The sequence below is a fragment of the Rhinopithecus roxellana genome, chromosome 6 (assembly GCF_007565055.1).
Source record: "Rhinopithecus roxellana isolate Shanxi Qingling chromosome 6, ASM756505v1, whole genome shotgun sequence".
NCBI classification, from domain to species: domain Eukaryota; kingdom Metazoa; phylum Chordata; class Mammalia; order Primates; family Cercopithecidae; genus Rhinopithecus; species Rhinopithecus roxellana.
Window position 1 is genome coordinate 50,493,275 of NC_044554.1, and position 24,899 is coordinate 50,518,173.

Genomic DNA, 24,899 nt, shown 5'->3' on the forward strand with positions numbered 1-24,899 from the left:
AGAATCCCAGATCACTCAAGCACGTTAAAGCTGTTGACTGGTGAGACCTGCAGGGAAGATGAGGTGCAGCAGAGATGCACTGGGCTCAGGGCACAGCCTGCCCCTAACTTTCCAATGTTCCTCTGAGACATTTGCTCCCCTGCACCTGCCCCTGATACCAAGGCTGCCCGGCAAAATTTCTTCAACTTTATTTGACATTAAAGATTAGAGGGACTTCCCGCCTCTTGCACAGCTGTAGTTAGCCTAGCAATAACTGAAAACTGCTGCAACATCTGCATAATATTAGATCCAAGCCCTAATTTTTCTAAACCCTTTCCCTACTAGACTGCTCTCCCAGACTCCCCAGAGCCCTTTCGATCTCAGCGGACCACCGTGCCATCTTGTGGTCAATAAGTGAAGTTTCATCATTGTTTATTCTGCAATGGCCCAAGGAATGCTGGGAAGTGTCTGCAGAGTAAGCTACCAGAATATTCCAGAAGTGCCATCCCGCAGGTGTTATGAGCAGCTTCCCTCAATCATCATACCAACACTAGTTCTAACCCTGATTATTGCTTTCAGTTACCAGTCTTAATATCCCACCCTCATTCTGAATAACTTATCACATAGCTCCGGTTATAGTCTAATTTTTTCTCCCTTAAAACTGCCATCTAAAGAAAGAGGAAGAGAATGAGAGGAATGAAGGGAAATAATATTTGGTTTTAAATAGTAAGAAAACATAGACGTTGAGGTATAAAGAGATTATTTAATCTGAACCACTAAAGATATACAAAAATATCATCCACAAATGACAATGTTACCCCAAAAGTATAGATCAGCAAAAGATGAAGTCAAATGTCTATTAATAAAAAGTAAAATTGAAATATACAAAATGAATCCTCATATAAGGCAATAAGCAATGGTGGAGGAAGAAATACCTGATGCAGAAAATAAGGATGGATATAGCTAAGACTAGCAAAGTGGCTGCTACAGGAAATGATCACCATGTACAATGCATATCCATTGATCTGAGCACCAAACAGGGAAGAGATGATTCTGGCAGAGGCAGAGGAGCAGCGGAAGATGAGGACTCGCTGGTGCTGAATAGCATCATAAGGAAGCAAATCAGCCTGGGGACTGTGGATTAGATGACTTTGCTTTCTCCTGTCTCCTGTGACAGCTGAACTGAGCCATTTTCCTCTCCAAGGATTTGTTCCTGCACCCTGAGTTAGATGCCCCTGGGATTTTTTCCTCCTCAGCTTCCCATGGATGAAGTCCCTCTCCCTCCTTGTTGAGCACAGTCTGAAGGAGAGGTCATCTCCCCCTCCCCTTCAATCCCACAGTACTGGGGATTGGCACAGACCTTGCAATTGGCATTGACCTCTCATGGCATGCTCACATGCCTCCTAACTGTGCCTTTTCATTTCCACTAGACTGAAAGTTAGATGTGGGCAATGAAAAGTAACACCTTTATCATAGGATGCACGTGACTGCTCTCAAAATTCTTGCTGTTTCTTTCACTGCCTTGGGTTATAGCTGAACAGGAAAAATAGGCACAATTTCTTAATGTGACTTAACCAAAAAAACCTTCCCAAGTGCCAAAAACAATATAACTACCAAGGAATTGCTCTCCTCATTGGTGAGATGGCAAAATAAAACAAACAAAACAACAAAGAAAATTTTGTCAAATGCTTCAGTGGAGACCCAGAATTCCAGTCTGTCTTATACAAACATTATTGTACAGCCTCCCTCTAACTAAGAGACAGGCAGAGCCATCCCTGTGCCCTGCACCTGGCAGGAAAGCCCTGCTGGAGCCTGTGGGGAGCTGGTGAGGATGAGCCTTGGTGATTCCACCCCCAGAGCAGAGATTCTCAGGGAACTCTGGACAACTTCCAGGGACTCAGATGGAGAGTGGCCATACTCAGTCTTGGAGTGGAGAATACTTAGGGTGTGATCCTTCTGACCTCTCAGCCTAAAGTAAAACCAGAGTCATTCCTGACGTGTGGAAGTGCTTAGTTTCCAAAGCAAAATAGTCCTTGTTACAGGGTCTGTCAGTGACACAGAAGAATAACGGGGCTGTACGTGGTCCACAACCTAGAGTTGCTGCTTGCCCATCTCTGTTCCCAATGACTCCAGCATCTAAATATTCCATGCGAGGAAAGATAATTTGTAAATAATGAACTGGTTCAGTGATACCTTTAGTTACACTCAAAATAGTTGTCATGCTCCAGACTGCCATACTTGAAGGAGACAAAGAATTACGGAGCAAGAGAATTTGGAGGTTGAATAAAAATAGGCACAATTGAGGCCCCAGAAGATAATGGATTCTCAGAGCAAGAATAGATAGGAGGAAAATTCTGAGCCCTTTTGGCCCCAAAAGACATGGCATAACAGGGACATCAGAAAATACTCCAGTGATGTGCTGCTAAACTGGGTGTCTGTGAAGGTGGGGGCATGTCTGGTAGCATTTCCTAATTTCTGTTTTGCCAGCATCCCCACCATGGCAGACTTCAAGCTCCCATCATGGCTTCACTCAATAGGGAGCTGCGACAATTATGTCTATTTGGTTCTTCTGAGTCACAGAAGCTGACTCTAGCATATCCCTAGACTCAAGAGCAAAGCTTTCAAAGTTCTTCAATGCCTCCTACTCAACACACTAAAAATGAGGCCACAGCAACTATAGCAAACCTCCTTATTTTCATGATAGGATCAGAGTGTGTGATCCAGGGTCTTGGAATGGGCAAAGGGACGTTTGTGCAGAGAAAGGATTTCTGAGTCCTCTCAAGCTGCTGAGATCACAGAGCAAAGAGTTATGATGGTTGGTTGGGAGCTGCTAGCCTTTGATTTGAAGTAATTGCAATGAAATGTTTTTCCTGCTTAAGAAAACAGAATGATTTCAATAAAGCAGAAACCCTATTCCTTCCTATTTGTTCATTAGTAACATCTGCCGCTTGCTCCTCTTGCATGTTCATTCTCAGTATAAATTGGAAGCCCTGCTCGCTTTTATTACATGTTCTTGCACCACTGTTTACAACTGTGTACTGTGTTCTGTTCAGCCTCAGTGTCAGAGCTTGTCCACTGTTAGACCAGCTGTCTCAGGAGTCACGTCGAGGAAAGTGGCAGCAGTTAGAGAGAAGGTCTAGGAAGACAGGGAATTCCCATCTGTGCCCTGGCCTCACTCAGTCCCAAGAGACACAAGGCATCTGAGCAAGGAGTGATTTGATGACCACACAAGAAAAAAAACGGATCCAGAGCAACTCCCCACCCGTCACCATCATTCTCTGGGGAAAGAAATTTGGTGTCTCTACCACTACAATTTCTGATCAGTGAATCTGGAAGGACTATGATGCCCCTCATAGCTATGAAAGACTCAGGCACCTCTATCATGGCTGTGTCTGGGACACTGAGTCCCAGACTTGGAGAAGTGTTCTGACGCCGAGGACTCTCAGAAACCCATGATCCATAATCACATCAGCTCTGACCAGTGCGTTTGATTTCATAGATACAAACTGCAGCACCACCCACAGACAGGTGGAAGATTCTATTGCAATATAATCATTGTACTTCTATTTATAGCAAGTACTAAATAACAATATATAATGTGAAAAATAAAATAAAAAGGAATAGATTCAGTATTGTAAATAAAACACTTCTTGAGTTAAAGACCGTAGGAAAATTATTTCAAATCAAATGAGTTGGACAACAATGGAAACACTCAGAGTCTAGAAATCAGATTTCCTGAGCGAATCAAGGTGAACTCACAGCGGTGGTGAATGCATGCTTCTGTCTATCAGGACAGCAGCAATGGCAAATGGAAACAAAATAAAGGATACATGTGGCTTAAGGTAGACAGAAGAAATGATGTCCTCTTGTTATCGTGATTGCATTTATCAAGTAAGGACCACAAAAGTTGCATAGACCTTTACTTCAAACAGGAAGATAGGTTTGATATGTTGTTGCAGACACTTCCAAGGTGACAGAGATAGAAGAGGCTTCAGAAGAAAGATGTTCCTGATGATGTAGCCTCAGACCTTCTAGATGCCCCAACATATGCAGAAGAGGCGTGTTTCCTGCCCTTGACAACCTCACGGATGTGGGCAGCACAGCAGCCTCCAAGACCTATAGAAGGTGCATGTCCGCCCTGAAGGCCAAGGCTAAGACCATATATGCCCTAAAGGCCAAGGGTAAGACATCCACTCCTTGCTTGGAGAAGTGAGCTGGCCCCGAGGACTCCTAGGGTGCAGTGGGCTGTGATTGTTTTCACCACCTACATTTGTATTCACTGTGTTTCAGGAATGAATCTGTGGTCTGTTTCTACCCAAAGGACAGCCAATGTCCAAATCTACTTCTTTCCCATGAAAAGTGAGGATTAAAGAGAGGCCTCTATTAAGGGTCTCTGGGAGCTGCAAGGAGAGAGAAGGATGAGGTTTGTGAACAGGAAGGAGGCATTTGTGCCACACTGCAGGTAAGCTGCTGGCACAGAGATACTTGGTTGAGTCCCCCTGCTGTGTAGGCAGGATCTTCAGAGTGGAGACAGATCCCTCAGGCCTCTCTGCAGAGAACCGATCACTGGGCAGCCCTGATTTGTCTGGTGGAGCTTCGTAATTGAAGAAAGTCAGAATCTCTGGGCCCTGCCCCAGGGCCTTTGATACCAATAAAGGGTTGCATGACCCGAAATTGGATCACACCTGAGAGCTACATCCTGGCCCCTACATCCTGTCCCCTCTCTGTGACTTTGTACCTTGGGAACTGGGAGACTCCAGCGTCTGTGTGATCTGTGGAAATAGAATCTGGCAACAGAATAAGGAAAACATTTGTAGTCATCACACACACACACACACACACACACACACACACACACACCCCTACATGCAGAAAAAAAAATTAAACTCCTTGGTGTTCTGAGGACTCACCTGTCCCTAGGAAACCCAGGACCACCCAGCAGAGGAGCCTGGTGCCCATGGCAGGGTCAGGCCAGGACGGGGGCGTTACCAGATCAGTGTCACTGTGAGCAGGAGCAGAGGATGGGGGACGTCTTTGTCTCCACAGGGGAGTTCCCACAGTGACATCACTTCCTCTCTCAATCCCCAGGATGTCAGGGTCACAGCATTTATACTAGAACACACTTGGGTGAGGCTTTAAATATTTATAAGCTCTGTTTTAACATCGATGCATGGCTCATCACCTTGGGCTCCAGAGCTGTCTGTACCCTGATGCCTCACACTGCCTCTCTGAGTTCATCTCATCCTACATCCTCTCCTCTGTCTGCTGGGCATGTCCTATAGGATGCGCCAACGGTGCCCCTAACATAGGGCACAAAGGGGTAAGCTCATTGTCTTTCCTGCAAGTCAGGGTCCCCTCTGCCATCCCCATTCATGTCCCAGCCTCCTCCATTCCCCCAGTCACATGTGTCCAACGGGACTGTTCCATTGCATGGGTTCCCTCAAGAACTGCCCTCAAGCCTTACTTCTGGGATCACTTCCCACCTTTGTTAACTGTAACTCAGAAAATATACCCATAGAAAATCATCTCAGGCATAGAGTGACTTACTAACGCTCATCTATTCCATGCCCTGGACTGGTTAACAGGGAACTTCCATATGAAAAACATTAGGATCTTGGCTCACGGCAACCTCCACCTCCCAGGTTCAAGCGATTCTCCTGGCTCAGCCTCCCAAGTAGCTGTGACTACAGGTGCCCGCCACCACACCTGGCTAATGTTTTTGTATTTTTAGTAGAGACAGGGTTTCACCCTATTGGCCAGGCTGGTCTCAAACTCCTGACCTTGTGATCAGCCTGCCTTGGCCTCCCAAAGTGCTGCGATTGCAGGCAAGAGCCACCACACCCGGTCTGACTTCACACTCTTTCAAATTTAAAAGCATAACTTATTTCAAATTGGAAATTCCCATACAAAGTGACAAATGAGCTTGAAGAAGCAAATGCTCTTATGCTTGCTCAGTGGGAGAATACTAGTCTATAAACCCGTAGAAAACCATCTCGGGCATAGTGTGACTTACTAACGCCCATCTATTGTGTGCCCAGGACACTGGGAACTTCCATATATAAAACAGCAGGACCTAAATTTCTAGCATCAAAGATTTGTTTTACCATTGCCCAATTTAAGACACTGATGGAACACAAGTACACAGTTTACTGTTTGGGTCCAACTTACACAAAGTAAAATGAATATTCTTTACTCTGAAATCATATGTTCTCCTTTGAGTAAATTAAAAGGTGACATAAATCATGAATTAAGCCTACTGGGCTAGACTGGGCCAAGAGAAGACAGAGCTTTGTTCTGGAAAGGCAAAGTTACAAATGCATGAAGCACATTTCTCATACTGCAGAGTCCAAAGGGAGACCAGAGCACTTGCTTTGGTTATAAAAGAACTGAGTCCAAGAAGGCAGCAAGAGGTGAGATTCCCTCCCACTGTCTCCACAGGTCACTGCACTCTGCCCAGCAGTCTGATGTCCACGAAATTCCATCAGGAGGGAGGCTCAGGAAAGAGACAGAAGAAGGAGGCAGAACCCTGACTATAGGTGGAGGGAGACTTTAGGCACAGGATTAAAGAAAAGTTAGTAGCCAGTGTCTGGAACATCTACATACAAATTGTGTCCACATTCACCTAGGTAGCACAGGTGTTCCCCGGAGAGGAGTCCAGGGACTGTGGAAGATTGAGACAGTTGTGTGATCAGATACCTTAATCTGGGAGAATCCATCCTGTGCTGGATTGCGTTAAATCAACTTCGCAAAGGCAAGATAAGAATGCCATTTCTCTTACCATTTTGGGTTAGAGATGGTCAAAGATACATCAGGTAAAATTTGTTAGATAGAGATAAAACAGTCACTATTACACCAGGCAGGTCATTATGGTCAGACAGTGAGAGACAGTGACCAGCAAATACAGAGGCATCCAACAGACCTAGGAAGACTGTTCCTTCTGTACCCTGTGTTCAGTTCATCTTCCCAAATGCTGGCCAACAGCAGCCAGGCTGCCCCCAGTGTTTGGCAGTGCACCTGCAGGGGTGGCCCCCATAGAGAGAACAGCTTCCCCAGAAGCAGGTTTCCATGGCCTTTTCCTATGCTCCTGGCTCAAGGTCCCACTTGCATGGCCTGGCATGCTCTGATCCTCCCATGTCCCTGCCACTCCAGCCTGTCCTGCCCAGATATCCAGGATCCCTGGTTACTGACTGGCTCCCTCACCTTCTTATTTCTCTCCTCCAGACCTCTTTTCCTCAGCTCCTGCCACATATGCATATCGTGTAATTCTGATCATAAATCCATTACAATGTCAAATTTGTAGTGGCCCTGTTTTATTTATGCAAACCTAATGGAGATTTTCTTACCAGAAGTGCTTTCAAGGAACAACATTTAAGCATAGAATTCTAGAAGTAGATCTCTGATCTGTCTAGATTTGTTGTGGGAAAAGACCCTGAAGGAGAGCACAGAGACCTGGAGGAGGTCAGGTGCTGTAGCCACAAGAGGAAGCCTTGACCAAGGTGTGGTCACCATGATAGTGATTCCCCATCAATTTCCAAGACCAACCTGGGCCCAGCAATCAAAGGGGTGGGCTTTCTTATACTTAATGCTAGATCTCTGCCAGGTTACAGTAGATCTAATGTGTTCCTACCATTGTTTCTTCCACCCACTCATCACTCACTCATCCATTCTCTGTGAAATGAGTCTCCCCACATGCCAGGCACCAATGTTGGTAAATGCAGCAGGCACAGACTTAGCTCTCATGGGCTTAAAAATTGGGTGGAGAGGCCAGGTGTGGTGACTTATGCCTGTATCCTAGCACCTTGGGAGGCTGAGATAGGCAGATCATGGGGCTGGGAGATGGAGACCATCCTGTCCAACATGGTGAATCTGATCTCTACAAAAAAACACAAAAACGAATTAGCTGATTGTGGTGGTGCACACCTGTAATCCCAGCTACTTGGGAGGCTGAGGCATGAGAATCGCTAGAACCAGAGTCGGAGGTTGCTGTGAGCCAATCATGCCACTGCACTCCAGCCTGACGACAGAGTGAGACTGTGTCTCAAACAGAAAAAAAAAGAAAAAAAAAATGGGTGGAGCACAAAAATAATCAGACAAGTATCTGAGAAAGCCCAGTGGTGCCAAAGGTTACTAACAGACATCTGATTCTATGAGAGCTTAGGAGAGGAAAGTCGATCTCAGCTGGGAGGGGAGGGAGTACTTCCCGCAGGAGGGCTGATCATGCTGAGATCTGAAGCACAGGTAGGAGCTGGCCACTAGAGGAAGGAAGGCTCCAGCCCAGGGCAGAGAAAATGGCCTTTGAAATCTCTGCGATGGGAAGAAAGGAGGCACAGAAGAGGATCTCGCCTCATGGCTGCAGTAGAGAGGGACGGAGAGGTGAGGGGAGGAGAGACCCAGCAAGGCCTTGGAGGATGACTGCCCAGATGAGAAAGGTGGGCCACAGGAGAGACCATGTGAGGGTGGGGGCTGGGGGAAACCCAAGCAAAAGGAAGCAACATGGTCACCAGGGAGAGACGGGAGTCTAGATGGATGTGAACTACAAATCCGTGTTCCACCCTGGGGGCCTCAGACTCAGTATGATGGGTAGAAAAGTAGGAGCTGGGGAAGCCCTGGCCCCACCCCAAAAGGAGAGCCCTGAGAAAAGAACAGACAGAGCAACAAAGGAGACTTATGAGGACCTGGGATCAGTCCAGTCCTGGCTGAGACTGCCTGCAGAGGCACCTGGCAAAGAGCAAGGCTCATAATGTCTGGGCCACTTGGGGCCAGTCGGGGTACCAAGGTTCGTGGTGCAGAGAACTCTGCCCAGGGCATCCCTGAGTCTTGGGTGGAGGAGGAGGGAAGAGCCCACCTGACTTTATGTGCAGAGAGAAGATGGCCGTGTAGCACTGTGGTGTCACTGCTGGCACAGAAGTACACAGATGTCTGGGAGAGAGCCGCCAACTCCAGTCTGAGTGGGAAATCTTCTGTGTTTAATCTGGAGACATTGTAGCCATTGGGGACGTCTCCTTTGTCAGTGATACCAGCACCAACTGAGTAATGAATCAGCCTCAGCCCCATGCCTGGGTCTTGTCGATACCAGTACATGTAGTTATGGTTCATATCCTGGGCACACTGCAGTGTCATGCTCTGTCCTGTCTTCAGGACCTGGAATTTTGGTGTCTGAGTGACATCAGCATTCCCTGGACCTGCAGAGAGGAACAAAGCTGCTGCTGCAGCCCCACTGGGAAGGCGCTGGACCTTGAAATCCATGCAAGGGTCCCTGCCCAGGACCCACCTGCCCACAGGAGAGAAAAGGCCACACAGCACAGGAGGCCGATGCTCATGGCAGGTGCTGCAGGACGGAGGGGTCTTCTGGTTCTGTGCATTGGTGAAAGGGTACCAGGACTCTCAAGGGAGTCATTCTGAGACCTCATTCTCCCTGCCTGGGCCCCAGAACCTTCCTGTCAGGAGAGGCCACGCCCATTCCCCAGATGGTCAAATTCAAGACAAATGCACCAGTGAACAGCTGAGAATGAGAAGGACACATTTGTCTGAATTGAAACAAGTCTCCAAGATTTTCATGACCTTTTGTAAACAGTTTGTAACTCAATGTAAATTTTATTTCTTCAATAATATAATTAATAGTCTGGTGTTAGTTATCTACATAGTGCTGTAGTCTAGAGTCTTAGGGAAACTCCTCATGTCTTCCTGGTGTTTTTGACTCCTGTGTCCCAAGTACTCCTTCAAGTATCCTTTTCTAATTTGCTTAATTGACCATAATTCTGATTAAAATCCTTTGTCTATATTGGTTTTCTCTGTTATCAAGTTTCCAAGTCCCAGGGGCAGGCTCATCAACATTGGGGGAGTCGTTTTGCTCTGTTTCTTGTCCATTCACTGACAGATGGGACTCCTGAGAAACCCAGCTGAGCACCCTCAGCTCCTCCCAGGGCCCTTCGTTTCCATGTCTGGAGTGAGACCACAGCAGGCAGAACCACCTCACGCTGCTGACTGCCCTCTCTGTTTGGATGACGGTGACCACCCAGCACTGCCCATGACTTATGGGCACAAAGGTGGCCTGACGCGTGAGGGACTTGGGGAGAGAGGGCCGAGTTTAGGGTGAGGAAGAATGCTCTGTTTGTATTTGAGATGTCATGTTTCATAGGGCATATCCCTTTGTGCAGGATGCCTGCCATTAATTTAGTAATAAATAAAATTTACTAATAAATAAAAAGGAGCTCTAATACCATATCTTGTGATTCCTCCAGGGTTTCACAAGCTTTCCCCTGGAGTTTCTGCTTGTCTATTTTCTGAGCTCATCATCTTCTCCTAGATCCAACCAACACCCTTCCCCCAGGTCCCTGTGTCTACTGAACCAAGCAGCAGGGTTTGATTCCTTCTGGCTCCCCTCATTTCCGTGGCTGCTTAATTATGGGTGGGGTGGGATTGGGATGGCAGAGGGAGAAACAACATAAAGGGCATTATTCTTCTTAGGGCTCTGATGCACTCTCAGAACTATATGCTTCATGGTACTCTTGGCGTGTGGATCAACACCACCGCCCCTTCCTCATCTCTCACCTGGCCACCAACTTAGAGACTCTTAGAGTAGAAAAGGCCTTAAAAATAATCTTGTTTCCATTTCCAGGTGTGCTTTGTAAGGTGGAGTTGTTATTAATATTTAACGCAGCTGTTTGTCCTTCATTTCCAAAGAAATTACTCCCTCAGGTGTGCATCTGTGCTGAGACCTGAAAATCCATTAGGAGAAGCAGAAGTTTGCATCACAGCTTCACAGCTTCACAGCTTAGAATTTGGAATTACGTGTCCTTTGTCTTCGACATTCTGTATTCCCAACTGTCCCTCCCCACTGCCTTTCCTTCCTTCTCTGCTGATTCAAAGAAAATAAGATCCTCCTAATTTTAGAATCCAGAAAGCTTTACCAATTTCTGGCCCATGAGAGTCTCTCTTTGAACTCTGAGTTATTTACTAAGCAAACTTTGACTCCATTGACCATGCCATTTTTCCCTTCCCCACCAGCCTTCATAAGGTAAAGGAGCCATATAAATGTTCACTTAAACTCAAAAATAAATAATCCCACCTCCCAACTGCTTACAAAGGAACACTGACAAAAATCAGATGGGATTCTACTTAATATGGTTTTCCTCTACATTTCACGTATAGGAAGTGACCACTTAGTTGCTTCTCCTCACTCCCTCATGTTAACAACAGCTCCTCACAGAGCTCCCTGGCCTTGTGTGTCCACATCAGTGTCTCTTCTACATCTTGTGATGGGAATAATTTTCTCAAAGCTCAGATCTTCTGGTTCCAGGCCACTAACCACTTACCCACTCTAGTACCTGCCCACTGCCAACACCACGATACTTGTGCCTGCGGTGCTATAGGGTACACAGACTCTCCTAACCCTGGTTTCTGATCTGAAGACAGCCCCAGATGGTTCTAGACTTCCCCTCCCTCAAACTCCTGTGACCCTTTTATCAGTTCCACACAGAAGCTAGCTGACTGTCCTTCATCTGGCTCCAACATTTATTAGCTTGGAGACCATGGGCAAGGCCATTCATTACCATTCCTGGACTTTTGCCTCATTTAGACTCATCTACAAAACAAGACTAACATTCCCCTCAGTGCTTTATGAGGATTAACTGAGATACTGTGTAGTCTCTGGTAGGTTTGATAAATGTCTATCCTTTTATCTCTCCCTGTCTCCTCATGCAGGAGAAACCAGTGGGGCTCTCACACTTGCTAGGACTATGAGTGATGGAAAAGCTGGAATCATCAGCTGGGTGCTGGGGTGAAGAGAACTTGGAAGCCAAAAGAGGCCATTCAGTCACTTTAGAAAACATCTAGCAGAATTTAGGAATCAGATAACAGAACACGAGTGTACCTGTCTACCCTCGTTGTGCCATATGAAGCAGCTAATAGTAGCAAGTTAGATCTATATCGAAAAATCTGCAACAATAAAGATCAAGGTATGTTAACAGAAAAGAGTGTGCATGTGGCAGGTAAAGTGTACCATTTTCTGTAGGTGTACGTGGGTAGAAAGGTATGCATGAACACAGAAAAGAAGGGTGAAAAGAAGCACACCAGAGCGTTAATATTGGTTACCCACGGAAGGTGGGATTGGATTTGAGAGCATTATTGACATTTTCAATATATATACAAATATATATAATTGAATTTGGTTATTAGAAAATCTTAACCATATGCAAGCTTTAAGTTTATACCTTTCATGAGGCATCAGAATTTGTAGTGTCTAAATGGGTAAAGCACAGAAAGCTTCTGTTTATGGAATCCCCACAAAGGCCCATTTATTTTTTGTAATAAACCGAGGATAAAGTGTGCTCCGTAAAAGCGCACGAGCTCCTGGAGAACACAGCCAGTCTCTGACTGCTGAGGAGGTGAGCACTGAGGTCGACACATTTGATGGTGAGGTCGGTTTGTGCTGATTATGAACTAATAAGGCTTCTGCCTCTGAAAGCCTGATCACCACGGGGAAGTGGAGGATCTCACCCCTTGTTAGAACAGGCTTTGAATAGCCCCCGATTGGAAAAGGAAGAGAAATGAGCACCCTCCAGTGCCTGCATTTCCAAACTCAGTGAGAGCTTGTTTCCAGTTTTACATTTTTCAAGCTTTAGAAATGCTCTTTGTTTCTGATCCAAGTAGCAGTATTATTATGATGTTGATTATAATGATATTCCAGCATTTATCAGCAGCACACAGCTTTCTCAAATACAGCTTTAGCGAGTGGGTGGAAGAAAATACTGTCCCTAGGGAAGATGTTCTGACTTTGGTCTGTTTAAGGTTCAATTATTTAAAATAGCTCGTCTATTTTTGGTCTTTCCTGCCTAAAGAGATAAAACTGCATTCATCTTTAAAGCATAGATGCGGCCGGGCGCGGTGGCTCAAGCCTGTAATCCCAGCACTTTGGGAGGCCGAGACGGGCGGATCACGAGGTCAGGAGATCGAGACCATCCTGGCTAACAAGGTGAAACCCTGTCTCTACTAAAAATACTACTAAAAAATACTCTACTAAAAACTAGCCGGGCGAGGTGGCGGGCGCCTGTAGTCTCAGCTACTCGGGAGGCTGAGGCAGGAGAATGGCGGGAACCCGGGAGGCGGAGCTTGCAGTGAGCTGAGATCCGGCCACTGCACTCCAGTCCGGGCCACAGAGCAAGACTCTGCCTCAAAAAAAAAAAAAAAAAAAAAAGCATAGATGCAAATAATTCTTGCAAAAGTAGGACTTCGGTCTTTCCATGGAGCATCCTTAGTGATTGTACATTTGATTATTTCCACCCAGAATGACTCTCACAATTCTTCAGAGACTAACACACAGCCCTGCTCTGAAAATGGAGCCTCTGCCTCACAGTCAGCCCTTCCTATCTGAGAAAAGAAAGGAACAAGCAAAGGTCTCTGCTCAGCACCCTGTACCAACATCATGTGTGGTCTGGAGGAAGCTGGTGACCATGAGCTGTGTGTCTCTGGTGTTGCCAATGAATTCATGGAAATGGACACCAATGATATAGTTCAGTGTATCAGGCAACATGGCCTCAAAGCCACCCAAAGAGATATTTGTGCCTTGGGAAAACTCTTCCTAAGAGAATGGAAAAGCCATTTGTTTTCTTCTCCATAACTTTTTTTTTTTTTTTTTTTTTTTTGAGACGGAGTCTCACTGTCCCCCAGGCTGGAGTGCACTGTTGCAATTTTGGCTCACTATGAGCTCCACCTCGTGGGTTCACGCCATTCTCCTGTCTCAGCCTCCTGGGTAGCTGGGAATACAGGTGCCCACCACCTCGCCCGGCTAATTTAGTTTTTTTATTTTTCGCAGGGATGGAGTTTCATCGTGTTAGCCAGGATGTTCTCGATCTCCTGACCTCGTGGCCTGCCTGCCTTGCCCTCCCAAAGTACTGGGATTATAGGTGTGAGCCACTGCACCCGGCCTCCATCACCTTTTAATGCCAGTGTTTAACATTCTATTTCAGATCACTCTGCCAATGATTAGGTGCCCTGTGTCTGTGAGACTCTGAAATCCAGGACACCTGTGAGGGAAGGAGATTGAAGAAGGAAACAGGCCAGGAGGGTGATGGGCCTCCTGATAGGAAGTTCAGTCCTGCAGAAAGGCTTGGGATCCAGTGACTCATCCATGACAGGGATTTCTCATGTTTCCAGGACTCATTAGATCCTAGGAGATGAAGGGATAGAGATTCCCATTTAATGCGTCCAGACTTCTGAAAGAGTCTAAGTGGGAACCCAGAGGGCCTTTCACTATCCATTCTTTATTCTTTCAAGATTGGCCACTGGCACCTGGAACTGCTGTTGGTATTGACAATAAAATGGGGAACAAAACATCCACAATTTCTGAAATGATGAGTTTTACAGTCTAGAGCGCAAGAGAAGTATCCATTAGTCACCCAAAGTCATGGAAAATGACAATGGTGTTAAATCTATGAATACTAATGCATATTATAAGCTGTGAGCATTTATAATAAGGAGGTGCAGCCTAGAAAAACTGTTGAAGGAGTGTCTTCCTAAAGATGGTGGTAATTAAACTGAGATTTGGAGCCAGAACAAAAAAGAAGAGACTTGTGTTGACCCAGAGGATACAGCGTGGAGTGGAAAGGCCTTTGGTGGGAGGAGCACAACACATGAGAAATGGCCTGAACTGACCCTTCTGAGGTTGACTGGAGATGAGGGTGCAGAGAAAGGGAGAGGACAGCTGGGAGCAGACATCACGTGGAGGAGGTTGAGGACTGACATGAGCATGGTGTGGGAAAGATGGAGTTATGAAGGCCGACAAGGAAAAGAACGTACCTGTGTTGTGAATACTGTCTGCAATATACAATTTCAAATGAACTTTCCTTTCTGAGAGCAACTGAGGAAGACTTCTAAGGCAGTGTTTGGGAGACTCCTACAGGACATTATCCACTGCTCAAATCACGGTCTCGTGAAGACAAGGCCACCTATATCTTCCACTGAGCTTTGTGTGCAGAGGAAGGTGGCTGTGGGGTGAAGGCTGGTGCAAGAGGGCACAGAGGTCTGGGAGAGGCTGTCTGACACCAAGGCCATATATTTGGCTTTGAGAGAAAGGCACAGACCCTCAGGGATTTCTCTATAGTGCGTGCTGGGATGGATCAGCTGTACACCAGTTTCAGTGCCTATTAACACCTACACATGTAGTCATGGATGACAGTCTCAGGCATCTCTGTGCCACTTCATGTCCTGCATTTCTTCTCTGGTATCTTGGGATCTGGTTGTCCCAGCTTCTGTGAAGTCTATCATAGAAGGAAGTTGAGTGCCCACAGAGGGACCCAATAATGTAGACCTGAGGTAAAGGCTTAGGCTAGGATGTGGTGAGCCAATGAAAAGGCTTTAGGGGACTCGCCTGCCCCCAGGAGCAAAAGGCCACACCACTGAGGAGTCTGGTGGTCATAGCAAGGTCACAGAAAAATGGGGAAATTGTGGGGAGGTTTTTAAGGTTGTGTTTTGGGAACATAAATCCTGAATGTCAGTAGAGTTAACTTATGATGCCACTGCCCCTGCCAGCCAGTGACTCTGCCCCCTGCCTGCTCTTCCTCCCTCTACCTGCTGCAACCTTCAACCTACAGTCCAGTCGTAAACCTTCGCCCATGTGGTCTCTGCTCCTGGCTTTCTTCTACAAGACAACAGACTGACAAGGGTCATGATCATTTGCCCTCCACCTCCCTCGCCACCATCAGCTCAGGGCGTCCACTTTAGGGCTCTTTTAACAGGTTATTGCTTCTTCACTGAACATATATGCTTCCCTCCCATTCCTAGGTCTCTATCTTGTTTCTCACATGAGATCTATTTCAGGTGCATTTATTCTTAGTGGTGAAAATCCAAACTTAAATTTTAGTAGAACAAATTGAGAAAAATATGTTTAGACATTTATATGAGACAGCAGTTTTTGTCTACACACAAAATTGTTTTTCATTTTTGTTGCATTAAATTAAACTGTTGTGCATCAAAAAACACCATAAAAATGAAAATGTAAGCTACAGACGGGGGAAAGACATGGGGAATGCATATAAATGAATTTTTTTAAATGTGAAGTTTAAGCTTCTTCAAAGTTGCTAATGAAGAGGCCTTAGTAGTGACTCCTTAAGACATCTGAGCCTCTACTATGGCCCTGGTGGTCATGAGGGCAGTATGAGGGCTCTGTCTTACTGACTAGGACACAGAAGGTGATGATGGAGCAGAGGGGTAGGTGGAAAATGTATGGACTAGTTTGTTTCCTACTTCTGGTCCTTACAAGCCAGGAGACACTGGGGAAAATGACTCAATGTCCCTGAGCCTCCCATCTGTAAAGGAAGAATAAGAATGTTTGATGTGCAAGACTGTTGAAAAGCTCTAAGCTATATAACAAATACAAAGAATCCAGCACACATCTAGGGCTCAGCAGTCACTCTTGTTCTGAAGTTACCCAGGAAGTGACAAGCTGCAAGAGAATGCAGCAGAGAAGCGGGCACACTCAGGGTACAGGAAACCTGGACGCTGTTGTTTGGGAGAGCTCTGCGCTCAGTGGGACACAAGACATGCTTTCCAAACAACTGAAAGCTTCCCTTGAAGGAGTGAGACCTGGGTGGGGCCTGTAGCTCTCAAGTGAAAGCTAAGGAAGGAAGTTTACATACAGAATGTCAGTGACTCTGCTGGGCTGTGCCAAGCTGCTGGCACAGAGATACAGGGCCGAGTCGCCCATCTCCAAGGTGTTCACATTCAGCTCAGAGCTATAGTTAGGGAACTGGCGACCTGAGAATCGTTCAGGGAAGTTGCCTCTCTCTCTCTCTTCCTCCTTATAATACTCAAAGATGAACTGGGGCCCCTGACCCAGGGCCTGTTGGTACCAGGACACACTGCTGTGCCCAGAGATAGGAGAGCATCTCAGAATCACTTGCTGTCCTCTTGTTTTGATCAGGTGTGTGGGACTTTGGGTGACACCAGTGTCCACTGGGCCTGTGGGAAAAGCAGATGGAGAATGAGCTCAGGAGACAGCCTGGAGGCCCTCCCCAAGTTAAAGTGGAGGACATAGGGGTGGGAAACCTGAGAATGGGGCTACTGTCCTGTGCACAGGACTCACCTGCTCCCAGTAGACAAAGCAGCGCCCAGCAGAGGAGCCCGGGGCCCATGGCACAGTGGGGCAGGCAGCACTGCACCTGATGCAGGGCTTGGTTCTCCTGGGGAAGAGCTGAGTGAGTTCTGGGCCTTGATTTTCCTGATGGGAGGGGTATCCTGTGATGTCACTGTCCTGTGTCCTCCCCATGCAGGCTTCCTTAGGTCTAGTGCTACATAAACCCTGGACTCTACCTATCCTATAGAACTGGAGGAATGGGTGAAGGCAGAAGCTCCTGTGGTGACACAGTTGCTCCTCTGCCTACACTGTCCAAGCTCGCAGGCTGCCCCATTGCCCTCTCACCCTCCTCCCACCTAGTGCTGCAGTGCTCCGTCACCTGCCCATCGGCGAAGGGTGAGGAGCCTGTGATTAAACCTCAGCTTCCAGCTCTTCCTGACTGTCCCTGCATCATCTTTCTGATGCTAGATTCACACCAATATTTCTTATCGTGTTTTCCTGTCCCAGGCAACATTCCCAGCCCCTTTCCTGAGTGGCCAGTGGTGCAGAGTTCCCAAGATTTAGTCGATCTGATCAGATCCAAAGCAGACCTGGGTTGTCTGTAAATTATCAAGAGTACAGATTCCCCAGAAATTATTCTAGGGCCTTATCAACTCACAGCACAGACCTACCCAGCTTTAGACTCAGCACCCTCAATGCCATCCTATATGTAGTGCTCTGGACAGTTTTTGTTATTACCTCCAGATCCACCCTGCCTTCAGAAGCTGACCCCAGTGTATCATGTTAACTGGCTCCTCTTTTCTCTAACTCCAGAGTGAGTTCGGCTTATGGGAGACAGGGCAGCAGAGGGAGATAGTGTCACCATCTGTGCTGCTTTGCAAAATCTATTCCCTTGGCTCCTTTCTAGCTGGGTTAAAATTCCTGGTGCCTGAAAGTAGTCACACAGGAGACTGAATGCTTAGCTGCTTAGATATTTCTTCAGCAGATATCCTAGCTAATGGCTCATAATTTTTTATTCCATAAAGTCCTAGAACAGGACACAATTTTGCCAAGGTTTTTTCTACTTACAACAAGGGTAACATTTACTTCAATTTCTGATACCTTGTTCCTTATTTCCCCCTAAGCCTTCACCAGAATTGCCCTTAATGCTCTGCTTCAGCAATCAAGTCCTTTGCTAGTTTGCTTCTCCGCCTTCTTCCAACCTCTATCCATTACCCATTTGCCATTAACCAAAGCTGCTTCTACAATTTCAGGTACTTGTTATAGCAACAGTGTCACTCTCAGCACCATGTTTTCTTTCAATTTCTTTCCTACTGCTATAGAGAAATACCACAGACTGGGTAATTTATAATGACAAGAGATTTATTTGGCTTATAGTTCTGGAGACTGGGAAGTCCAAGATCAAAAGATCATAACTGATGAGGGCTTCCTGCTGTTATCAAAGGCAGAAGAAAGGGGAAGCAAGCACCAAAGTCAGAGAAAATGACTGAATTCATCCTTTTTATCAGAAGACCATTCCCAAGACAAGTAATTCACTCCCACAATAAGGGCATTGATCTCTTTCTGAGGGCAGATCCCTCATGACCTAGTCATAACTGTCCCACCTCCCAATACCATTACATTGACGAATTTCAACATGAGCTTTTGTGGGGACAGGCAAGCATTGCACACACATCTACACCATGAGTCAGTATTTCCACTCTAAATCTACACCTGAAAGAAAATTTTAAAAAAAGAATGCGTATGTCCACAAGAAAGAATTCCACAAGAATATTCACAACAACTTTATCCATAATAGTTGAAGACAGGAGTAACATGGATATCCATCAACAGAAGCATGGATAAACAAGTTGTTGTATTTTTATGCAATGGAAAATTAGTCATAAGAAAAAATGACCTACTGATACAACAATATGAATACATTTCAGAAATGCTAACTTTGGAGGAAAATAACTCAATAAAAATGTTATATGATTCCATTCATATGGAGTTTAGGAATAGATCAAGCTAGTCAGTAGTGATAAAAATAAGAAAAGTTTTGGCCGGGCGCTGTGGCTCATGCCTGTAATCCCAGAACTTTGGGAGGCTGAGGCAGGTGGATCATGAGGTCTGGAGATTGAGACCATCCTGGTTAACACGGTGAAACCCCGTCTCTACTAAAAATACAAAAATTAGCTGGGTGTGGTGGCGGACGCTTGTAGTCCCAGCTACTCCGGAGACTGAGGCAGGAGAATGGCGTGAACCTGGGAGGCAGAGCTTGCAGTGACCCGAGATCACACCACTGCACTCCAGCCTGGGTGACAGACTGAGACTCTGTCTCAAAATAAATAAATAAATAAATAAATAAATAAGGTAAGTTTTTATCTCTGGGAGAGAAATTGATTGGAAAGGAGCATGACCTCCCTTTCCTGCATGACGGAATTTATTTTATAATCATTTCATTGCTGTGCACTGGCATATGCTTTTGTCAAAATGTACCAGGATGTCCTTGTATTAATATTTCTGTTTTACTCTCTATTAATTAAACCTTAAATAAAATTATTACTAAAAAGTAAACAGCAAAATTGCATAAAATATGGGAGTCATTTACAAATATACGCTTGTATTCTGTACAGCCCAATTTAAAAATGAATCACACAAAAATAAGAAAAGACAGAAACACACATACCTGTGTAAATTACAGAGAATATGAGAAGTGCTTGTTGACTGAAGTGGCAACACTGAAATTTGGCATCAAAATAAGCTCAACTGATGCGTGGGCTGAAAAAAACTGAGGATCAATATCAAGGAAAGTTATAGACAAACAAAAGCGTTTTACAATATCTTTATATGCTGTTGAAATCATTCTGAGAACCATGAGCTGCTATACATTTCATAACTTGGGAAACTGGGCATTCATCACTCTCACAACTGAGGCTTTCCTTTCATTTTGACTTTCAATAGATTGGCCAGTTGGTGAATTGATTTTTTTTGCCAGGCAAGAGGCCTGTTCCCCACTTTGCGAGTGGGGTCCTGGGTGACGCGGGCCTCCCCCTTTGGCAGCCTCACAGTGGGGAGTTGGGCACAGCACAGACATGTGGGGATCCCTGCACGTGGGGTTTGTACTCCCTGTAAAGCCCAGCTGTGGACCTCCCAGTCCCACAGTTAATGGATCCCAACTAAAGAAACCTTGCCTCTAGGTGTCCGCTTTACCTGTTAGTGCCAAGGAGGGATACAGGCTGGAGAAAAATAAAATGTTTGCTCAGTGTTATTCTGTACTATATTACAAGAAAATCAGTTGAGGAGTTCATGGATTTTCATCCAAGCCAAAGTCAAGATAATAGCTGAATTCCTTCCTTAATCTACACTGAGAGGACTCAGACACTGTTCTATGCCCACAAATACTTACTAGAGACTTAATTTATAGTCTCTTTGCGATAATTCTACTAGTAGATTATCTTCACCTCTAACAGCACAGTTTGGTGCATCTACTAACATTTTCTTTCAGTAGTTTGTTTACTTAGGTGTTTTAGAACTTGTTCTCAATATTTTTTTTTCTCCAGAGAACACGTGCCTGGTGTCCAATGGACTCTCAGCCAAGGTGATGTTATCAGTACGACTTATAAACTTGCAGAATCCCAGATCACTCAAGCAGGTTAAAGCTGTTGCCTGGTGAGACCTGCAGGGAAGATGAGGTACAGCAGAGACGCACTGGGCTCAGGGCACAGCCCACCCTCGCTTTTCCCTATTCTGCTAAGGCAGTTGCTCCTCTGCACCTGCACCAAGGCTACCAGGCCAAAATTCCTCAACTGTAGATGTCATTAAAGATTAGAGGGACTTCCCCCGTCTTGCATAGCTGTAGGTAGCCTAGCAATAACTGAAAACTGCTGCAATATTTGCATAACATGGGATCCAAGCCCTAATTTTTCTTAACCCTTTCCCTCCTAAGCACTCTCCCGGACTCCCCAGGGCCCTTTAGATCCCAGTGGACCACAGTGCCATCTTGTGGCCAATAAGGGAAGTTTCATCATTGTTTTTCCTCAATGTCCCAAGGAATTCTGGGAAGTGTCCGCAGAGTGAGCTGGGAGTATATTCCAGAAGTTCCATCCAGCAGGTTTTATGAGCGGCTTCCTTAAAGCCTAATTCCAACATTAGTTCTAACCCAGACTATTGTTTTGAGTTACCAAGCTTAATATCTCACCTCATTCTAAATAACACTTATCACATAGCTCCAGTTATAGACTTTTTCTCCCTTAAGACTACTATCTAAAGAAAGAGGAACAGAATAAGAGGAATGAAAGGAAATAATATTTGGCTTAAAATAGGAAGAAAACACAGACGTTGAAGTATAAAGAGATTATTTAATCTGAATCACTAAAAATAAACAAAAATGTCCTCCAAAAATGACAATGTTACCCCCAAAGCATAGATCACCAAAAGGTGAAGTCAAATGTTTATTAATAAAAAGTAAAATTGAGTTATATAAAAAGAGACTTCCTACAAGGCAATAAGCAGTGGTGGCGGGAGCAGTACCCAATGCAGAAAATAAGGATGGATATAACCAAGACTAGCAAAGTGGTTGCTACAGGAAATGATCACCATGTACAATGCACATCCACTGATCTGAGCACCAAACAGGGAAGAGATGATTCTGGCAGAGGCAGAGGAGCAGCGGGAGATGAGGACTCGCTGGTGCAAAATAGTGTCATAAGGAAGCAAATCAGCCTGGGGACTGTGGATTACATGACTTTGCTTTCTCCTGTCTCCTGTGACAGCTGAACTGGGCCATTTTCCTCTTCAAGTATTTGTTCCTGCACCCTGAGTTAGATGCCCCTGGGATTTGCTCCTCCTCAGATTCCCATAGATGAACTCCCACTCCTTCCTTGTTCAGCACGGTCTGAAGGAGAGGTCATCTCTCCCTCCCCTTCAATCCTACAGTATTAGGGATTGGCACAGGCTTCTCAATTGTATTGACCTCTCTCATGGCATACTCACATGCCCCCTAACTGTGCCTTTTCATTTCCACTAGACTGAAAGTTAGATGTGGGCAATGAAATGTAACACCTTTATCATAGGATGCACAAGTGACTACTCTCAAAATTATTGCTGTTTCTTTCACTGCCTTGGGTTATAGCTGAACAGAAAATAAATGCACAATTTCTTAACGTGACTTAACCACAAAAACCTTTCCAAGTGCCAAAAACAATAGAACTACCAAGGGATTACTCTCCTCATTGGTGAGATGGCAAAATAAAACAACAAAGAAAATTTTGTCAAATATTTTAAAGGAGACCCAGAATTCCAGTCCCTCTTATACAAACATTATTGTATGCCCTCCTTCTAACTAAGAGACAGGCAGAGCCATTCCTGTGCCCAGCACCTGGCAGGAAAGTCCTGCTGGCGTCTGTGGGGAGCTGGCAAGGATGAACCTTGGTGACTCTGCCCCCAGAGCAGAGATTCTCAGGGAGCTCTGGAAAACTTCCAGGGACTCAGATGGAGAGTGGCCATACTTAGTCTTGGAGAGGAGAATACTTAGGGTGAGATCCTTCTGATCTCTCAGCCTAAAGTAAAAGCAGAGTCATTCCTGACTGGTGTGGAGCTGCTTAGTTTCCAAAGCAAAATAGTCCTTATTACAAGGTCTGTCATTGCCACGGAAGAATAGCGGGGCTGTATGTGGTTCATAACCTAGAGTTGCTGCTTGGCCATCTCTGTTCCCAATGACTCCAGCATCTGAATATTCCATGTGAGGAAAGATAATTTGTAAAGAATGAACTGGTTCAATTACATTCAAAATACGTGCCATGTTCCAGACTGGCATGCTTGTGGGAAACACAGAGCTACAGAGGCAGAGAATTTGGGAGTTGAATAGAAATAGGAAAAATTGAGGAGCGCTTAGATGATGACTTCTAAGAACAAGAGTAGAGGGGAGATAAATTCTGAGCCCTTTTGTCCCCACAAGACATGGCATAACAGGAACATCAGAAAACAATCCAGTGATGTGCTGCTAAACTGGGTGTCTGTGAAAGTGGGGGCATGGCTGGCAGCATTTCCTAATTTTGGTTGTCCCAGCATCCCCACCATTGCAGACTTCAATCTCCCAACATGGCTTCACTGAATGGGGAGCTGGGAAGAGTATGCCTATTTGTTTCTTCTGAGTCATACAAGTTGCCTCCAGCACATCCCTAGACTCAAGAGCAAAGCTTTCAAAGTTCTTCAATGCTTCCTACTCAACACACTAAAAATGAGGCCACAGCAACTATAGCACACCTGATTATTTTCATGATAGGATCAGAGTGTGAGATCCTGGGTCTTGGAATGGACAAAGGGACGTTTGTGCAGAGAAAGGGTTTCTGAGTCCTCTGAAGCAGCCAAGATCACAGAGCAAAGAGTTATGCTGGTTGGTTGGCAGCTGCTTGCCTTTTACTTGAAGTAATTGCAATGAAATGTTTCTCCTACTTACCTTAAGACAACAGAATGATTCCTTTAGAGTAGAAATCCTATTCCTTCCTATTTGTTCATTAGTAACATCTGCCCTTTGCTCCTCTTGCATGTTCATTCTCAGTATAAATTGGAAGCCCTGCTCGCTTTTGTTACATGTTCTTGCAGCACCGTTTAGAACTGTGGACGGTGTTCTGTTCAGCCTTAGTGTCAGAGCTCGTCCACTGTTAGGATCAGGTTTCTCAGGACTCACATGGAGGAAGGTGGCAGCAGTTAGAGAAAAGGTCTAGGAAGACAGGGAATTCCCATCTGTGCCCTGGCCTTACTCAGTCCCAGAGGAGACAGGGCACCTGAGCAAGGAGGGATTTCATGATGGCACAATAAAGAGGGGTCCAGAAAAACTCCCTTCCAGAGACCATCATTCTCTGAGGAAAGAAATTTGGTGTCTGTACCACCACAATTTCTGGTCAGTGAATTTGGAAGGACTATTACGCCCTACCTAGGTATGAAAATCTCAGGGCCCCTCTTTCATGGCTGCATCTGGGACACTGAGTCCCAGACTTGGAGAAGTGGTCTGATGTCGAGAACTCTCAGGAACCCGTGATCCGTAATCACATCAGCTCTGACCAGTGCATTCGATTTCACAGATACAAACTGCAGCATCACCCACAGACAGGTGGAAGATTCTATTGCAATATAATCATTGTACTTCTATTTATAACAAGTACTATATAACAGTATATAATATGAGAAATAAAATAAAAAGGAATAGGATCAATATTATAAATAAAACACTTATTGAATTAAAGACCTCAGGAAAATTATTTCAAATCAAGTGAGTTGAACAGCAGTGAAAACACTCAGAATCTAGAAACTAGATTTCCTGAGCGAATCGAGGTGAACCAGCAGCTGTGGTGAATGCATGCTTCTGTCTATCAGGACAGCAGCAATGGAAAATGGAAACAAAATAAAGGATACAGGTGGCTTAAAGTAGGCAGAAGAAATGAAGTCATATTGTTATCATGATTGTATTTATCAAGTAAGGACCAGAAAAGTTGCAAAGACCTTTACTTCAAATAGGAAGAGAGGTTTGATATTTTGTTGTAGAAACTTCCAAGGTGACAGGGATAGAAGAGGCTTCAGAAGATAGATCTTCCTGGGGATGTAGCCTCAGACCTTCTAGATGCCAGATGTTCCAACATATGAAGAAGAGGCATGCTTTCTGCCCTTGTCAACCTCATGGATGTGGACAACACAGCAGCCTCCAATACCTTTAGAAGATGCATGTCTGCCCTGAAGGCCAAGGCTAAGACATCCACTCTTTGCTTGGATCAGAGAGCTGGCTCCAAGGACTCCTAGAGTGGGCCAGGATTGTTTTCACCACCTACATTTGCAGTCACTGTGTTTCAGGAATGAATCTGTGGTCTCTTTC

General features: G+C 45.3%; 1 gene segment (V, D, J or C); it reads right to left on the minus strand.

Moving 5' to 3' along the window:
- The window catches only part of LOC104674945, a 381,543-nt gene extending 364,354 nt beyond the window's left edge, over nt 1-17,189 (minus strand). Inside the window, 2 exon segments of the C gene segment in view lie at nt 16,647-16,935; nt 17,060-17,189. Coding sequence covers nt 16,647-16,935; nt 17,060-17,108 — 338 coding nt within the window.
- Between the last annotated feature and the right edge of the window lie 7,710 nt (nt 17,190-24,899).